The sequence below is a fragment of the Telopea speciosissima genome, chromosome 4 (assembly GCF_018873765.1).
Source record: "Telopea speciosissima isolate NSW1024214 ecotype Mountain lineage chromosome 4, Tspe_v1, whole genome shotgun sequence".
Classification (NCBI taxonomy): domain Eukaryota; kingdom Viridiplantae; phylum Streptophyta; class Magnoliopsida; order Proteales; family Proteaceae; genus Telopea; species Telopea speciosissima.
This window is the reverse complement of record NC_057919.1, coordinates 20,957,354-20,974,633: the sequence shown is the minus strand read 5'-3', so window position 1 is coordinate 20,974,633 and position 17,280 is coordinate 20,957,354. Positions and strand designations below refer to the sequence as shown.

The 17,280-nt window shown below is 37.9% G+C and overlaps 1 protein-coding gene across 1 annotated transcript; it reads right to left on the bottom strand.

The window, feature by feature from the left end:
- Positions 1-15,580: 15,580 nt before the first annotated feature.
- On the bottom strand, positions 15,581-16,753 carry LOC122659634 (AT-hook motif nuclear-localized protein 17-like). Its single transcript, XM_043854729.1, has one exon. The coding sequence runs from the start codon at positions 16,633-16,635 to the stop codon at positions 15,643-15,645; it is 993 nt and encodes a 330-aa protein (XP_043710664.1). The 5' UTR covers positions 16,636-16,753; the 3' UTR covers positions 15,581-15,642.
- Positions 16,754-17,280: the final 527 nt, after the last annotated feature.

The window sequence follows — 17,280 nt, the reverse complement described above, 5'->3', positions numbered from 1 at the left end:
GTCAATATCCACTCAAAAAAGGAAAGTTGGTGCATTAATTTTGTGGGTGGAGCAGACGTGATAGGGAGGGGAGGGGCATGAAACAAAGGCACGTGTATCGTGATTGATGAGTTTCAGGGGGCATAGAAGATAAGCATTAAAGGGACTGAGAGATGTTAGCTATTGCTGTTGTTTTGGGGTACTGTGACATAGTTTTGACATATTCCTTTATTAATTCACCTTCACCACTCACCAGGAGGATGCGTTTGAGAACCCATGCAATCCCTTCAGGAGGTTGATGTGAATGTGGTCCAACTTGGCCCTCGCTGAACTGAGCTGATTGTGTCTTTTAAATGAATAATTTTTTTTATAAAAAAGAAAAGAATTCGCCTTACAATGGATCAGGATCGTCTCCAGGGAGGCACGTGCCCAGGATGCTGTCAGGGGGCATCCAATGGCTGAGTTGTGTATGGCACAATTCAATGACTGGCAGCACCCTGGGCGTGTTGGGCTCCTTGGAGACAAACTAAATTCCTTATTACTACAACGCTGGCTAGGGAGGTAGGCCATGTCAATAGACTAATCAAAGACCATACATTTTTTTCAGTGAAATGAAATTTATTCACTAGAATGTGAAGAACAAACAGTTGCTAGGCCATATGGCTCCTACAATCATAGAGTGGAATTTGGTCATATTGTTGTACACGCTATCAGCAAGGCTTTTCTTACTAAGTAGTCAACAACATTATTGATCTCCCTAGTAATACAATGAAATGAGCAAGCTATGTAGTACAATGACAAATGTAAAATATCTTCCACACCCGGTTGATCGCTAATGGAATGTTTGATGTTGTTCCTATTAAGTATAAAATGAGCTCACGACAATCAGATTTTCACCAGTAGGTCCTCAATACACTCTGAGATTGCCTCCAACAAGCCACTTCGGATCGCCATTGCTTCTACCACCATAATGGAGTTGAATGCCGTCTTCTCAGCCATTACAAAGAGAACTTGACCACGAGAATTTTAAATAATCACTCCTAAACTTCCCACTGTAATGATCATTTCCCCATGATGCATCAATGTTGAGCTTACAAAAGGAGGGAAGACGCTAGCTCTACATAGGGTTCTTGACCTCCGTAAATGGTTGAGGTTATGGATTTTCTCCGGTACATGGATCCATATGATCTTCTTTTAGAAGCCAAGTTCCAAGGTCACGGATCCGGACCACAAAATACTGGCGGAAAATAGAAAAGAGAAAACACTTAAAGCTTACTGCTGCAAATAGAAAATACAAAGAGAAAGCCAAGTTCGAAGTGAGTCCTTTAGTCTTCAGCTTCTCCTTTTATAGACCTTGGACTTCAATTGATTATAAAATCCTATTAATGAATAGTGAGTTCTGTCGGTGGTAAGAGACTTGTCGTGTGCTGGAAGATAAGTAGGAATCTTATCACGTGCAGTCGTGCAGTCGTCTTTGCTTCAAAATATCTCTGACCAAATGCTTTTTGAAAAGTTGATTCTTTTCTAAAAACAGAAGCTTGTGTCGTCAGCATATTAATTATGGTTCTGCCATGTTGTCAATGTTATGCTGAGTCACACTATCACCACTGTCTGTGGACGTATAACCGGATCCGTGTTGTTCTTCAACAAAATCCCGTTCTGCCTCAATGAGTTCTTCTACTTCTAGAAGAAGATCATATGGAACGTCTAAGCAATTTAGATTCCGACAGTAGTTGATCAGATTATCTGTTTCTTGAATTTGTTCATCAGTAAACATATAATCGATTTCTAAATCTGAACAAAAAATTCTTCTTCCATCAGTGATTCTAGTGGTAGCATATCTCCAATGTTCTGCAGCTTTATGCAGCTCAATCAGAGATCCACGATACATTGATTCGGGGCAGACTTGTCGTGCAAGTTGCAAGGCTTGATTGTCCTCAATTTTGCAGGTCCAATAAAGTCACTTTCATTGGAACGTCTAAAGATTCAGAATTGATATGGTTGAAAGAATTTATCTCTTTGTCTCCATCCCAATGTGCTGAAAATATCTAGAACAATGTAATTTTGGATTCTCCAGTGCTTAGTTGCATGATAGATCATGGTTTTGATCATCATAGGAAAATCTTGTAGGAAATGACTATTAGGAAGGACTACTATCCTGCTAACTAGTCCCCATTCTATAGAGTTGATATCCTAAGGGTCATTTTCTTGAATATAAAAAATAAGACGAAGATGTTTGTAAACATTTTCAAACATATTCTTATAATATTTTGTTAAAACATTTTTAAATTTGGCATACTGCTCTTTTTTACAGTAATGAGAAATTTGAGAAAACAGTTTGGAAGGGAAGAGTTGTTTGCATTTTTCATACAGACAAATTTTTTTGATCCGATAAAATTCCCTGTTTTGGGAAAAAGTGTTTTCATCCAAGAATTCAGAAATTTCAAGAAAATTGTTTATTTTCTCAAAAGTAAAGTCATCATCCCAATTTGTTTGTTTAACAATTTTGAGAATGAGTTTTTGGAAATCAAGATCCTTTTGGAAATGATTTGCAAGTTTAGTGGAAAGATTGCTGAGATGTTTTCTAAACAGTCTTATTTGTTCCATGACATGTGCTTTCCATGCCCCATTGATTTCTTGATAAATGTCAGAAGGAAGGTTGGGGTTAAAGAATTTTGAAACGGGTTGAGTTTCAGTGAGTGGGTGAGCATGAGGTGAGGTGTTGCCTTGTCGTTGAATGCTCAATTGGTTTTGTATTTTTAGTGCATCAACATAAGAAAGATCATGCCAGTATTCAGACCAAGGGTTTTGGGCATACTGGATTTGTGAAACAGGAGTATGAGTCATTGGTTGTGACTCATACAAGAGACCAGGTTGGCTACCTGAGAATGCTTGGGATGAAAATGCTTGTTGTGGAGGTGAGTCATTGAAAGGTACAAATGGTAATTGACCCTTTCTATTCTTTTTGGGCTGGATCCAAGGTTGTTTTCCTTTGTCTTTCCCCTTGTCTGGTGGAGGGGTGCTTGCCATAACCAGACTCCCTGCTAAGAAAATCAGCAATAGTATTATTAGTATCTTTGATAAACTCAATTTCAAAAGGAAACTGACAAATATAGCTGTACCAATTTACTCTCCGTGGGTTTTCTTCACGTTTTTTTGCCTTTAAAAAATTTTTTACTGCCTGATTATCTGTGCGAATTAAAAATTTTTCAGAGGCTAAATATATTTTAAATCTTTTAAGGCCATTTTTTATGGCTAATAATTATTTTTCATAAATAATATATTTTATTTCATTTGGCTTAAATTTCCTGGAATTGTATCTGCAGACTTCCTCTTGTTTAGGATTTTTATGAGGTTTATATTTTAAAACTGCTCCCCAATGTTCATTGGAAGCATCAGTTTCAAGAATCATATAATCTCCGGATTTGGAAAAATATACTTGTGGTAAATCCGTAATTTTAGATTTGATAGTCCTAACTAAACGAGTATCTGATGCAGTCCATATGAACGGTTGATTGTTTTTCAATTTTTTCTGTAAAGGCTTTTCTTTTTTGGAAAGACTTTTGATAAAATTTCGGCCATAATTTAAGATTCCTAAGAAACTTTGCAATTGTTTTTTATCTTGAATTTTTTCGGGGAAATCTTTGATCTTTAGGAAAATATGATTTTGTAATTGGATTCCGTTGCTGGGCTTGAAAGAATTTATAGTGTGTTACTTGAGCTTCTTGAACAACTTTCATTGGGGTCCATGTCTTGGCACCAAACACCAGACAATTATGGCCGCGTCAAAGGTCCCACATAATATAACTACTGAGGCACTCCCTACTAACTTTCTTTCCAAGATGATTGAACTGATGTCACCTTTGAATTCAGGATTGGATTGTAATACTTTCTGAATCTAGAGTTCGATAAGAAAGATTTTGAATTTCAAATATTCTTTCTGCGGTGTAGTTCGGTTCGATCATTTGTCTAGATACAGTTGTACACTCACACACAGCATTAGTTAACGTTCTTTCTCCCTAAAATAAAAAAAAAATTTATGTTTTCTTGAATTGAATTGTGAGCTTTACAGACCTGTGAAGGTATTTTTATCCTCTATCAAAATGACTTATGAGAGTTTGTTCAAAAAACTATCTTTTTTGTCTAAATTGGTCAAACTTTGTCTTGGGAGTTGGGAGATATTATTTATTTTTAAACTTTACATACTCTTGTCCAATTCATTAACTCTATAAATATTTTTAAAATTCTACCCAAAAATAAAAAAAATTAAAAACAGATTTTTAATATTATTTCACACTCAGCTCTGACGGCGGAATTACACCTTATGATCTACCAAGCCATAGTGGTGTATATAGTATATACCGACTACATACATAAGGGTGTTAAACGGTTCGGTCTGATTCTATGCAAGATTTTTAGGTAAAATTAAAATCAAACTGTTTATCAACATGTTGAAATCAAAACCATTTATAAACGGTTTTATTTTAATCAGTTTTAATCTATTATTTAATATTTTTTATTCAAACGATTATTTTCTATTACATGTGTTTTAATTTTTTCACTGAAATAGAAGTATGAATTGAATTCTTATGTGTTTTTCGTTAAAAATTTGTTTTTCTATATGTCTCATTCCAAATTTACTGATTATTTAGTGTTACCATTAATACTTAATTATTGTCATTATATATTACTAATATTTGTTTCGATTTGATTTAAACCAGTCTCGATTTTAAAACTAAAATCAAACCATTTATTAAATAATTTTCAATATTTTGGATTAAACAACCAATTTAATTCATTTTCGATTTCGATTTGATTTTGACACCCTTATACCCAGTCCCAGTACTGCAACTGTGGAACCTATATAAAGACTTGGGGAAAAAAAAAACACTTTTCTTGGAAATCAAAATCTTCCTTGCCAACTTCTAACTCCGGATGGCGTGTAAAGATGATAAGCAAGCCTTCTTTCAAAGAAACTTTTCTAAAAGCAATGCTTTTAGCTGTTGCTCTCTCATAGATTTGGAATCACTCATCAGGTTTGTGACTTTGGCGTATCTGCTTAATTAATTAGTTTATTAATTTGGTTCTAAAATTGTATTATATCTCCAAAAGCTCAGAATCAGAATGAATACCCATTAAAGAAAAAAAGAAAAAAAGAAAAAAAGAAAAAAAAAGCTCAGAATCAGAGGAGATTACTTGCTTGCTTAATTAGGAACATATATATATCTGGAACCAGAGCAGCAAATAAGAAGAAGAATAATTAGAAGGCTTGAGAATGAAATTATAGATTTTCCACCAAAAAAAAAAAGAGAATGAAATTATAGATTAAGAACTAATAATAAGCTAGATGAGGGTATCTGTGGTAGTAGTAATCTGTAGGGGATGGGACGTTTGGGTAATTTGGGTTGCAGTGGTGGGGCAATTCGGCTCTCCTCCAGCCGTGGCAGGGCAATTGGGTCATTTCACAGGTAGACCCCCCTTGTGAAATGACCAAAGCCCCTATTTTTGCTGGGTTGGATCCTCCAACTCCCATTACAACTCCCGCCACGACTTGAGGAGAGTCACCAGATCCGTAGTGGGGAGAAGGTGGGGTGCATGCACTAGTTTTTGTGGAGTTGAAACTTGGAATCTTAAGGGATTGATATATCTAATCTAATCTAATCTAATCTACTCTAATAATTATATCATTTACTTAGGGAGGTTTAATACGTTGCTTGGCTATTCCAATTCCTCCCTTTGTGGGTGGGGAAGGGTGGGCCTTAAATGTATAAATCTAAAGACACAGACAAGACAAGAAGAAGAGAGAGTATCGTTGTTGTGGTGGGGTTCATATATAATTGTTAATGCCGCCGGTACATTGCACCTTTGAGAGAATCTTAATTTTTTGTTGAGTTTGAAGAAAGGAACCCAAAAAAGGAAAAAAAGGCCAAAAATTCTTAGCAGCCAAATTTGGCCAACAAGTACACTAGCTTTAGTTGCTTTACGCCTTTGCCTCAATATTCTTCTATTTCGTATTCATCATAATCATTATCCTCGTCGGTTTCACACCAATTACTGTTTAATAATATGGTTGCGTTACTTTTGATCTTAAAAGGTCGGTGTTATGTGCCTAATATATATATATAAGTTAAAATGTTTGATTTAATGTGTTTTATCAGTTAATTTTTGAGTTTTTAGTGTATTGGTCAAGTATTTAACATTTAGTATCGGAATTGAACATCATATTACGGATTCAAGACATGAATAAAAATTATCTGGAATAAGATGAAAATCATCAGAAAAATGCTACTTGTCACCAAACAAATCTATCAACTTTGGAGTTTTTGGTATATCAATCAAGTACCTCAGTTGAGTCAAAAGATTGATTCTTAAATTGATCGAAGAGGAAGGAACCCAACAATAAACCAATCATACTTTTTTCGGCAAATTTCACGGACACCCCTTCTAAGTATTCAATATGTCACGGACTTGCCAAACTTGATCAAAATGGCAACCTTCCCCTTGACGTTAAGCACAGTTAGTACCCAAAGATAAAATATCCATTTTACCCCTTAGTTATTTAAATTAAAAAAATTATCATGCATCTTCTTCCCTCTTCTTCCATATTCTTACCGTATTTCTCCATTAATTATTTCTTTCCCTGTTTCTCTCATCTTTTTTTTTCTTTTTTTTTTTTTAACTTTTCGCCGGTTCCAACAGCTCTCTCGATTGGTTGCAGATCACAGTTAAGTTATGTAGTGTAACGGCCTCTTGTTTCACGAGAAACTGAATCCTTCCTTCCTCTTCCTGTTTTTTTTTTTTGTTGAAATTTTTAGTAGTCGGAGTTGAAGTCTTGCATCCGAACATGACTTCCGACGCCGGAATGGAGGAATGTAACAAAAGACGGTCAAGGCAGCCACGCAATGCATCGGAAGATCAGGTGACAGTCATTATTTCCAAGATATTATACCTGTTGATCGTAAAGAACCGATCACTGTGTGTTTTGCTTACGAAACTATCCAATAAGATCTTCTGATTAAACTCAAAATCAAACGGCAATGAGGTTCTATAACACCGATTAGTCTCTGTTTTTAACCCCAACCTCTCCGACGAAGCCGCAGAGCCTTTTCTTTGTTTTTTCACATTTATTTCTTTAACGATTGAATTCCTTCTCTTTGACACGTGTTGTTTGCTTACAGGTGGTCCCGCAGCTTGCAAACACGAAAGCCGAAAAGATTAATAGCAGCGACGACAAAGTCACCGTCGCATCTACAGAATAAGAAGAAGAAGAAGAAGAAGAAGCTCCGTCAGTTTCACCATCACACGGGAAGTCAAGTTAGATATGGTTTCTGTTTTGGATATTTGTTAGATTAGAAGATTTTTTAATTAATAGAGATTAGGTTTAGATTTTTTCAGAGTTTGTTTTGGAGAATTGGAGATTATTAACAACTTCAGATTTTTTTCACTTCGGAGTACTGCAATGCCAATTTCACCTCTTACGTCAATCCAACCTTCTGGTCTATTCCTGCTCTCTCCTTGATCTTCGCGGGTCGTAATTCGTAAAGCTTGCTACTTTAACACCGGAGTCATGTTAATCGATCTCGAGCGATGGCGTGCTGGGGACTACACTACCAAGATTGTGGAGTGGATGGAGTTACAGAAGAGAATGAGGATTTACGAATTAGGTTTGATGCCTCCATTTTTGCTTGTCTTTGTAGGGTATTTGTGGTTTTACCTTTAAGGGTATTATGGTAAGTTCACTCTGTGGTAAAGGCACAGACCTAACGGAGTGGATTAAATTAAAATAAAAACATAAATTAAGCGTAATCTGTGATATTTTTCCAAAGTTTGATATATCCGTTATATTTACAGGGGGTGTCCATGAAATTTGCCTCTCTCGCTATATATATACATATGATGCGTTCAAGCACATGGGGTGACATTTCCACCATTGGAGGCCGGGGCAATCATTTCAGCTACTCCCAACTGTCCGGGTGCAGCCTGCGACCCTGGCAGAGAGAGAGAGAGAGAGAGAGAGACCTTGTTGGGTGGGTGGGTTTTATGATGTGGATTGAGATGTAATTACTGACGTCCCTCAACAGTGGCTTACCGACAAAGTGGGTGGGTGGGTGGGTGTGCCATTCATGCCTCCAAGTGACCCAAAAATAGAGGATGTAGTTTCACTACAGCCCGCCATGAAAAAAAGCCAAACCAGCCAACTTGTATATGCTCCTACAAGTTGTGGCTGCGTGGTTGTGTATGAGAGAGAGAGAGAGAGAGAGAGAGAGATGAAGGCAAAACATTCTTATTCTTGAGGGTTACAGATGAAGGCAATAACATATCAACTTTTAGATAGCAGATGAAATTATTGTTTTTTAGTTTGTGTTTTTGGGCTTATTTGATCTGACTGCCTAATGAGACTTTAGGAAACAGATCCTCTATGGCGTGCTGTCTTGTTTGGCCTGTGCTGTGCAGGACTGCATGCAATGACCACCTTATCTCTATTTGAACGAGATAAGACGGTTATTACACGCAACCCTATGTCTATGTAGCACAGGCCTGACGGGCAGCTGCGCCATAGAAGATTTGGATCCGAGACTTTATTATAGTCACTCTGCTCAAGTGGACCTTTTTTTGTATGCTTTCTTTGACCAGTCAAAAGTCATGACCATGTTATAAGAGATGATTTTTTTTAATTTTTTTTTTGGTAAAAAACCTTTATTTTTTAGGGAACAACGGTCCGGAAGAGTCAGCATACAAAGGAGAATACAGTTGGGGAGGGGGGGATTGGTGCCATACAAGATTGTTCTGAACTGACGCCCCAAGGGAGGCTAAACAATCAACTACAGAATTAGCTTCACACAAAGTAAGCTTGAACTGAATGTCCTCAAACGATTGAGAGAATAGAAGACAGTCCTTGATGATAGGCTTGACTCTCCAAAGAATTGAATCAGTGTTCTTACAAAGAACATTCACCATAAGCAGATTGTTGTTTTCAATGATTGTTATAAGAGATGATCGACAACCATAAATTGATAAAAATTCGTGATCTGGTCTCTCCTCTCATTGGTTTGGCTATCGTTTTAGAGTCCTTGAAAGTCATTTTGCCCATAAATGTCTAATGGATTTAGATAAATTTAGTATCAAAACGAAGCTGGAAAGATAAAAGCTACATTTTCAGCTATAAAATAACACATTTACCATGTTCTAAGGTATCCAAAATTAGAGTGGAATTAAGGATGCCCTAGCAACAAAAAAGACGGCTTTTCTTATATTTTGCAATAGTTTTTCGACCCTCTATCTCCATAATTTATCATTTTAAATCTCTATAAGTCTATTATAATTTTTTTTCTTTTTTTTCATATAATTTGGTTTAGTATATCTCAAATTATTGTCCTGAAGGAGTCCGTATATTGCTACTGGCCCAAGTTGGGCAGTGGTAATATACCAATGTTTATCACCTCATTCTTCAATCTTTATCTCATCAATTTGTCTGTCTGTTAATTTTCTCAATTCCATCTAATAAGGGAGTAGAAATGACCACCCTATCCCCTGCTCGAACATACTGTCCGAGTGGGATCCACCTCCCTCTATTAGAGGGAATTGAGGAAACTGACCAGCAGACAAATTGAGGTGCTATTTTTCCCTCATTCCCTTCACTTCGTAGGTCAGATCTTTATCCCCTCAATTTACCTGCCCCTCAATTTCCTCAATTCCATCTAATAGGGCGGGGGAGGCGAAAATGACTATCCTACCCCCTGCCCAAATACCGGGTGGAGTCCACCTCCCTCTATGAGAGGGGAATTGAGAAAATTGACGAACAGGCAAATTAAGGTGATAATTTTCCTCCTAGGCCCAAAGCTGTGTAATATTTCTTAGACAAATCATAGAAAATAAAACGAAAAACAAGTATTCTGAAGTCAAATGCTTTTGGATGGGCAATTAAATATGCTGGATAAAATGCCAGATTATTTCAGCCATCAAAGGCCCCATATGGTATACCAGTGCTTTTTCAATAGATTCAATTAAAACCCCTTCCCAAATTATACAAGCTTCTTCCAAAGCATACAGCTTTCTAGATGATTGAATCAGAATCGCCCGATTCAACTTTAAAATCACCAATTGGCTCGTTTCTCTTTTTCTTTCCAAACCCCACCCATGACCCACTCTTCTCCTTTTTTGGGTTCAAGTCAGATTTGAGTGTGGGCAGATTTTATATCAAGAGTTTATTTTGTCAAAATAAAAAAAAGAGTCCAGGTTGGGTCAAGGATTGCTGCACCTAGTTTTGGCATTGTTTGGATGAGTAACTGAGTCCAGTTGTTTTAAATTTGAATATTGAATTTTAAAGTTGAACTGGGAAGTAAGAAGACTATACCAAAGAACAAATAGTGATAATTATGAAGATCCAATGAACTAATTAAAGACAATAATCCAATTAATTAATTGACTTATCTAAAAGAGTGGTCAACTGATCTACTTCATCAGCAAGGTTTGGAGCCAAACCCAAATCAAACAACAATCGGTTCGATGCTAATCTGGTCGAACCCGGTCGAACTACCTTCTTCCGGAGGCTCCATTTGTTTTGGCGTAAAATTTTACTTGAAAATTTTTCACATAAAATTTTAGATGTAAATTTTAAATGTTGAAAAGGGTTTCAATGTTTGGTTTTTAATGGAAACAAATATTAGAAATCTTTGAACAGGTAAAATTTTACATTTATGAAGTAAATTTGCCTTGTTAACTTTTAGGCTTAAATGTCGCGGTACGTCCTTGAAAATAAGTTGGGAGAGCATTCCTATATTTATAACCGTAGATTTAACCCCATTGACTGTTTGTCGTTGAATTGCTTTAGTTTTACTTTACCTGAAACAGACTAGGATGGTGATTTCTCTCCCCCTCATCGCCTTTGCATCCCTGCTGCACCTTTTCTTCCCCTTCCATCGCTTTTGCACTCTCTCTCCCCCTCCAGGCCTCTGCATTCCTCTCCTTGCTTTCTCTCTCTCTCCTCCCCTTGCCTCTACATCCCCTTCTAGCCCCATTTCTCTGTATCTCCCTCCCACCCTTTTGTACCAAAAATCAATTACAAGTCCAATGGTAAATCCATCACCAAAATCGAAAAAACAGAGAAATCCATCTCTAATCTCCTTCAGAGAAAGTCAGAGGGAGGAAACAAACGGAAACCCACATTTTCTTGATCTGCAATGTGTATCACTTATCGTCTCCTAACAAAACTGAAACAGTAAAAAAAACTCACGAAAACCATCTCCAATCCTCACAAGTTCTCACTCAGTCCCTGGGTCAGTATTAGAAACCTCTAAAATTGATGAAATTAGAGAATAGAAAGGAAAGAAACTACTACTCGTTGGCCTGTTCAACTTATATGTTGGTAACCTTCAATGTCCCATGACGTAGACTGAAAATGGAAAACCCAGATGCGCGAATATGGAATTGTTGGTAACGATTGACTGATCAAGTGAGCAGCCTTTGATTTATTATAATTGGAAATACATTGAATATGAAACCCCTAGTGTTATTGCCGGAGCAGTAATGGCAATAGAGAAAATTTTATGGATTTTTTTAAAAATAAAAATTAAAAAATCAAGAAATATTTCTCCTTTTATTTATTTCCCTTGAATTGATCTACCACCTGCCCCACCCCTACGTTCACGCTCAACCCCCCCCCCCTCTCTCTCTCTCTCTCTCTCTCTCTCGTCCCAGCTTTTACATCCCCCTCCATCTCTCCCCTCTGCATCTTCGTCAAGCATCGGCACCCAAACAGGATAAGTTGCAGCCAAAACCCTAACCAGCTCTCTACAATTTTTTTTTTTTGATAACCGTACCAATCGATGATTGCGTAAAAATGCAATGGATGGTTTTGATTAGTTTAATGTCAGATCTACGATTATAATAAAAAAAACGTAAGAACAAACTCACAGAACGCACGTTCCGCTACCACGCACCTTTTTAAATTTTATTCCCAAACAATCGAAGTAAAAAAAAGTCGTGAATTCGAAGCCAGTTTCTTGTATCTATCTATAAAGTGCAAATGAGACAAGTCATCCATTTGCATTTTTTTACTTTTGCCTGCTATATCGGAAGAGACTTCTCTACTTCCTGGGCGGGCAGTATTGGCGTGCGCCCAGGTTTGCCCCACTTCAGAGTTGAAAAAAAATATTATCAAAACAGTACCTTTTTTTTTTAGCTTAAAATGAATGCATACTTTGGTTTATCTAATACGAATAATCCCAATATGGATTCATGTCTTTTTATGCCCCATGGCCCATGACAGCGCCATTCATTAGTCAGATGAAACCATGAAAGCCATATGGAGATATTTGTTCACAAACATTTCTAGTTGTTTTTATAGGAAGAGTAAATGATTCCCATTAAAGAGAAAAAAGTGCATCAAATGGACCAAAGGGATCCTAAAATTGGTGATTCTTAGTAGGCAAGCAACCCCATATTCCTAGTTCGATTCTTCATCTCCAACTTACCCTTGAAGCCAAAATCTCAACAGAGTAATTGATGTTATAGATCCTTCTAGGCGTCACTATGGCTAGTGAAAAATAACATTGTTAGATATTTTGACATTAGATGTGTGTCCATCAAACCCAATTTAATGAGATTAAATTAGTTGATTACAATGTTATATTATGTGCTTGTTATAATTCTTTTTTTTTATATGCAAGAACCCAGTAATACTGTATATTTGTTCTCAAACTGTGGATAGACTTTGACACTTTGTTCTGAGGTTGCATGGAAATATGGATATGGGCACATGTATGTGTTGAGTCCTAATCCATAGAAATTCCTGAATGATTCATCGCCAGTTATATTTGGAAACAAGAATTTATTGTAATTTCTTTTTCTCATACCTAAGAGGCACTTATTATTGCGTTCATATCTTGTGCATCTGTGGTGTGCCAATGGGTGATGTCTATTGACAAGAATGATTGCACACCAGCCGTTCGACGTATAGGATATAAATGTTAATAGAGATGACACTTAATAAGGTTTTTACTGCCTGTCTAAGGAGAACGTCCAGGTGACAAGAGAGTTGAAGGACTATGACTAGTTGAAATATGAGGTTCAATAGTAGTTTTGTAAAATGTTTGCAAAAATATTCTATTTTATTATTATATTAAATAAAAATTGTTTACAAAATGTTTAAAATGTTTTTTTTATCTAGTCATTGGTTTGTTACTCCCGTATTGATGTATAATGGATTAAGGTTTATAGTGGTGATTTTATTCTATGTTTATAAGGTTTATTGTGAATGTTAGTAGTTTGGGAGAAAAAGTGTAATTGAAGTTTCTATCAAAGGGTTTTTAGATAATTTTTTTTTTTTCCCTTTTTCTTTGTAATATCGACTTTTAGTGCAAGTAAGGATAACTCAAAGGTTACCCTTTAAGACCACAATTTTTTTTTATGAAAAAAAAGAAGAAAAAAGTTAAGGCTCAAACCCTTATTGCACAACACTTTATTGTTACAAAATTGAGGAGAGAAACAGAGAGTTTATTTATCTTCAAGATTGGGATTCAACCATTGGAGAAGGTGCATTTGACTGAGATTGTCTTCGAGTCCAAATTTTAATCCATAGCAAGGACAATTGCTGAAACTCTAATTCCCTCACCCTATGAAAGGCTTAAATTCCAACCTCGTGATGCTTCTGCATCAACTCTCATTGATCCCCGCATGCATGCAGGGGCCACGTACGCTCTCCCAAAGAGAATGGTCTCCCATATATAAGATACAAAACGTGTAACGACCCAACCACTCTTGGCATGATATTGTCCGCTTTGACCCAATGAGCCTCACAGTTTTAAAACGCGTCTTACCAAGTAGAGAAGGCTATTCTTTATCAATTCTCTAGCTGATGTGGGACTAAGTTTGCACTTTCTCACCAATCTCCCAAACCTTCTTGTATTAAGTCGTCTCTTGGTGGGGAACTCTCAAGGATCTCCTAGGCGGGTTGGTAGTAAGTCGTCTTTTGGGTACGTTCTCGATATAATCCCACCATCGGTGTCGAAAGTTTGCTCTGATACCACTGTAACGATCTAACCCTTCTCTCGGCATGATATTGTCTGCTTTGGCTCAATAAGTCTCACGACTTTAAAATAAATCATATCAAGTAGAGGAGACTACAATTTATCAATAGCTCAGGATCTCCCTTTTTAGCCAATGTAGGACTAAGTTTGCACTCCTTCACCGATCTCTCAAACCCCCTAATACAAAGTCATTTCTTAGTGAGGATACTTCAATGATCTCCCAAGCGGATTGGTATTATTTCATCTCTTGGGTGTCATAAATTGACATCTTTTGTAATTTTAGCAACTTTACTCATTTTAAGTAGAAAATTGTACCAATGAGATACTTATGTCCCATCACATAAACTAATCCATGTACTATCATGGTAAATAGTGAAGTGTTAAACTTCACTATGCATAGTGAGGGGGTAGAAAATAGAGGGTGAGAGAGAGATTGATTTATGCCTTTTACATCTTCCGACTTTCAAGTAAGAGTGTATTTTAGCACCGAAGCAAGCAAAGCAAACTTTATCCACTTACTTAAATGATAGCCCACCACAATTGACACCAAAGACAGATGTTTTGTTTAGTTAGACTCCGTTTGTTTTGATGTAAAATTTTATCTAAAATTTTTTATCTCTAAACGAACATGTATATTTTCAAACAAACATCAGAAAATTCTTTGAAAAATTGAAATGATTGTTTATTCAAGGCCTTCATTCCAGACACAGCCAATCAGCTTGAAAAGCCGTCAAATAAAGAGACGTGAAAATTGGGAATTGGTTTTTCTTTTTCCACCATTGACAGAAGGATTTACATACCATAAGCTCTCTCAGAATCTCAGAAGAGGAACACACCAAGACTGAGAGAGAGAGAGAGTATCTTGTACAGCTTCCAACTTTCAAGTTCCAAAGAGAAACGATCCAGAAATTGTGAAAGGAAGCCGACCCTGAGATCTGAAAAAGCAAAGCACTCCCATACATAAAAGCAATCCCTCGCGTGGGAGCAGGAGGTTGCAGGTTCTCTCTCTCTCTCTCTCTGTGACACTGTTTCAGTACTGTTACACTGAAAAAAGAACTGGCAAATACGATTAAACCATGTCCTCTCTTTATCCAATGAGCAGAAGTGATTCCTACGCCGGAGCAGGGATTCTGCAGCCTTACAACATTTCTGGTCCTTCAAAACTTGCAGAAAGAATAACCTAATCAAGAAATCGACCCCATTATCTCACCCCAGTAGTCCAAGCTAAACCCTAAATTCCAAACCCAGCTAGAGAAATGTAAAGCATTTCATTTCTTACTTAATAGTAATTCATGAAATTCATAACAAAAAAAAAAAAGAAAAAAGAGATAGAATCGACATGGAAGCATTGAAAGACTGATTTGGACGTTAGAACCCACTTTCTCTTTCTTTCCAGAAACATACTTGATGAGTTACACACTTACACTACACCACTTTTCTTCTCTCTTCAAAATCTACAAACTACAATGACACAGATTAAGCTCAAAAATTAAAAAAAAAAAAGAAGATCTCGATAAAGAACGAATTCTGAATTCACAAGCTAACAATATAAAATTAAAGAAGAAAGGAAGAAAGAAAGAAAGAAAACCCAAAAGGGATTTAGAAAAACAGGAAAAAAAAAGTCAAAAGGCGGAATTCAAAAGTGTGGTGGTGGTGGTTGTTGCTGTCTGGCGGTGGGGGCCCAAATCACATCCGAAGAAAGATTGCAGCCGTAGATTGATACCCCACATGACTCTGCCGGTGGAGCAGGGTGGCTATGGCTTCCCTCACCACCACCACCGCCTCCGGAACCAGATGGAGAGTGACCAACGTTACCCGAATCTGAACTCTGCAACTCATCTTCAGCCGGCAAACGGTGATAAGATGGGTCAGTGAATGCAGCAGCGACGATATAAAGAGTGCCGGCAGCGAGCAGAGAACCAGCAACGGAGCCTCCAACGATCTGACCCGATGGACCAGCGAGAGAAATGGTGAATGAATTAGCGGAAGAGGGTATTGAGGAGAAAGACGGTGGAAGCAAAGTAGCAGAGATAGACAAAATATCGAATCGACCATGGAAGGTAACTGTGGCGCCTGGAGTGGCAGAGGGCTGGCGAAGGGTGACGTTAGCGACGGTGCCAGAACCGCTAAGGACACAGAGGCCGATATTACGGCGACGGGTGAAGTGAACGAGGGAGTCGACGACATCGAGGCCCCCAGGGACTTCGAGAACATAAGGGCGCATGGCGGTGGAGTCGATGGTGTCACGGGTGATGATGACCGGTGGCTTGGCTTTGTTCTTTGAACCAGGTGGACGGCCTCTCGGACGCCTCACAACTTCGATGGTGGCTCCATCGCCTGTGGTGGTGGTGGTGGTAGTGATGGGTTCAGAAGAGTTGTGGTTCATGATGGTGTTTATGGCGCTGCCACTGCCACTGCCACTGCCACTGCCACCGCCACCACCACCACCGCCGCTGCTTCGGCTCTCGTCTTCTTCGGAAGTATGCTGTGGAGGGTTTTGGTGGTGGTGGTGGCATTCTCGGGCGACCACTTGTTGTAGTTGATGAAACTTCTGTTGGTGAAGCTTACCGAACATGCTATTATTATTGGTTCCTGCTCCACCCTTCCCTTCTTCATATTCACTTTTCATCTCCTCAAAATTTTCTTTTAAAATACAACTCTATAAATTTACAACACAACAGACACGTCCCTTAAAATAACTTAAAATAAGAAAGAAAAATTAAATAAAAGATAGAGATGAAGGAGAAAACAAACAAACGAGAGAGAGAGAGATGGATATAGTTATGAGATAGATACAGACAGAGTGAGAGAGAGAGTTTAGATTTTGTTTTTGTTTTATAGCTTATATAGAAATAAATAAAAAAGGGGGAGTGGAGATGGCTGGAGAGAGAGATGGATCGAAAGGAGAGGGGGAGAGAGAGAGAATTGAAATGTGAAGGATGGTTGAACTTGGAAACAAAGAAAGGGTTAATAGCGCCGGTGGCTGGAGGTGGAGTGGGGTCTACACATGAGAGAGAGAGAGAGAGAGAGATTTCAATCCAATCTTTTCTGCTTCCTTGTCTGCCTCTCTTATCTATCTTTTTTGTTTTGGGGGTTTGCTCAACCCTTCACCGCCACTAGAGAGAGAGAGAGAGAGAGAGGCAATCTGTGTGTCCGTGAACGAGCGATGCCAATAGCCAAGACACAGGATGGTGGGCTGGTGGGGGTAGGGGGGAAGGGGAGAGGACTGATCAGAGGAGAGAGAAGAGGTCTTCACTCTTCAGACCAACCGAGC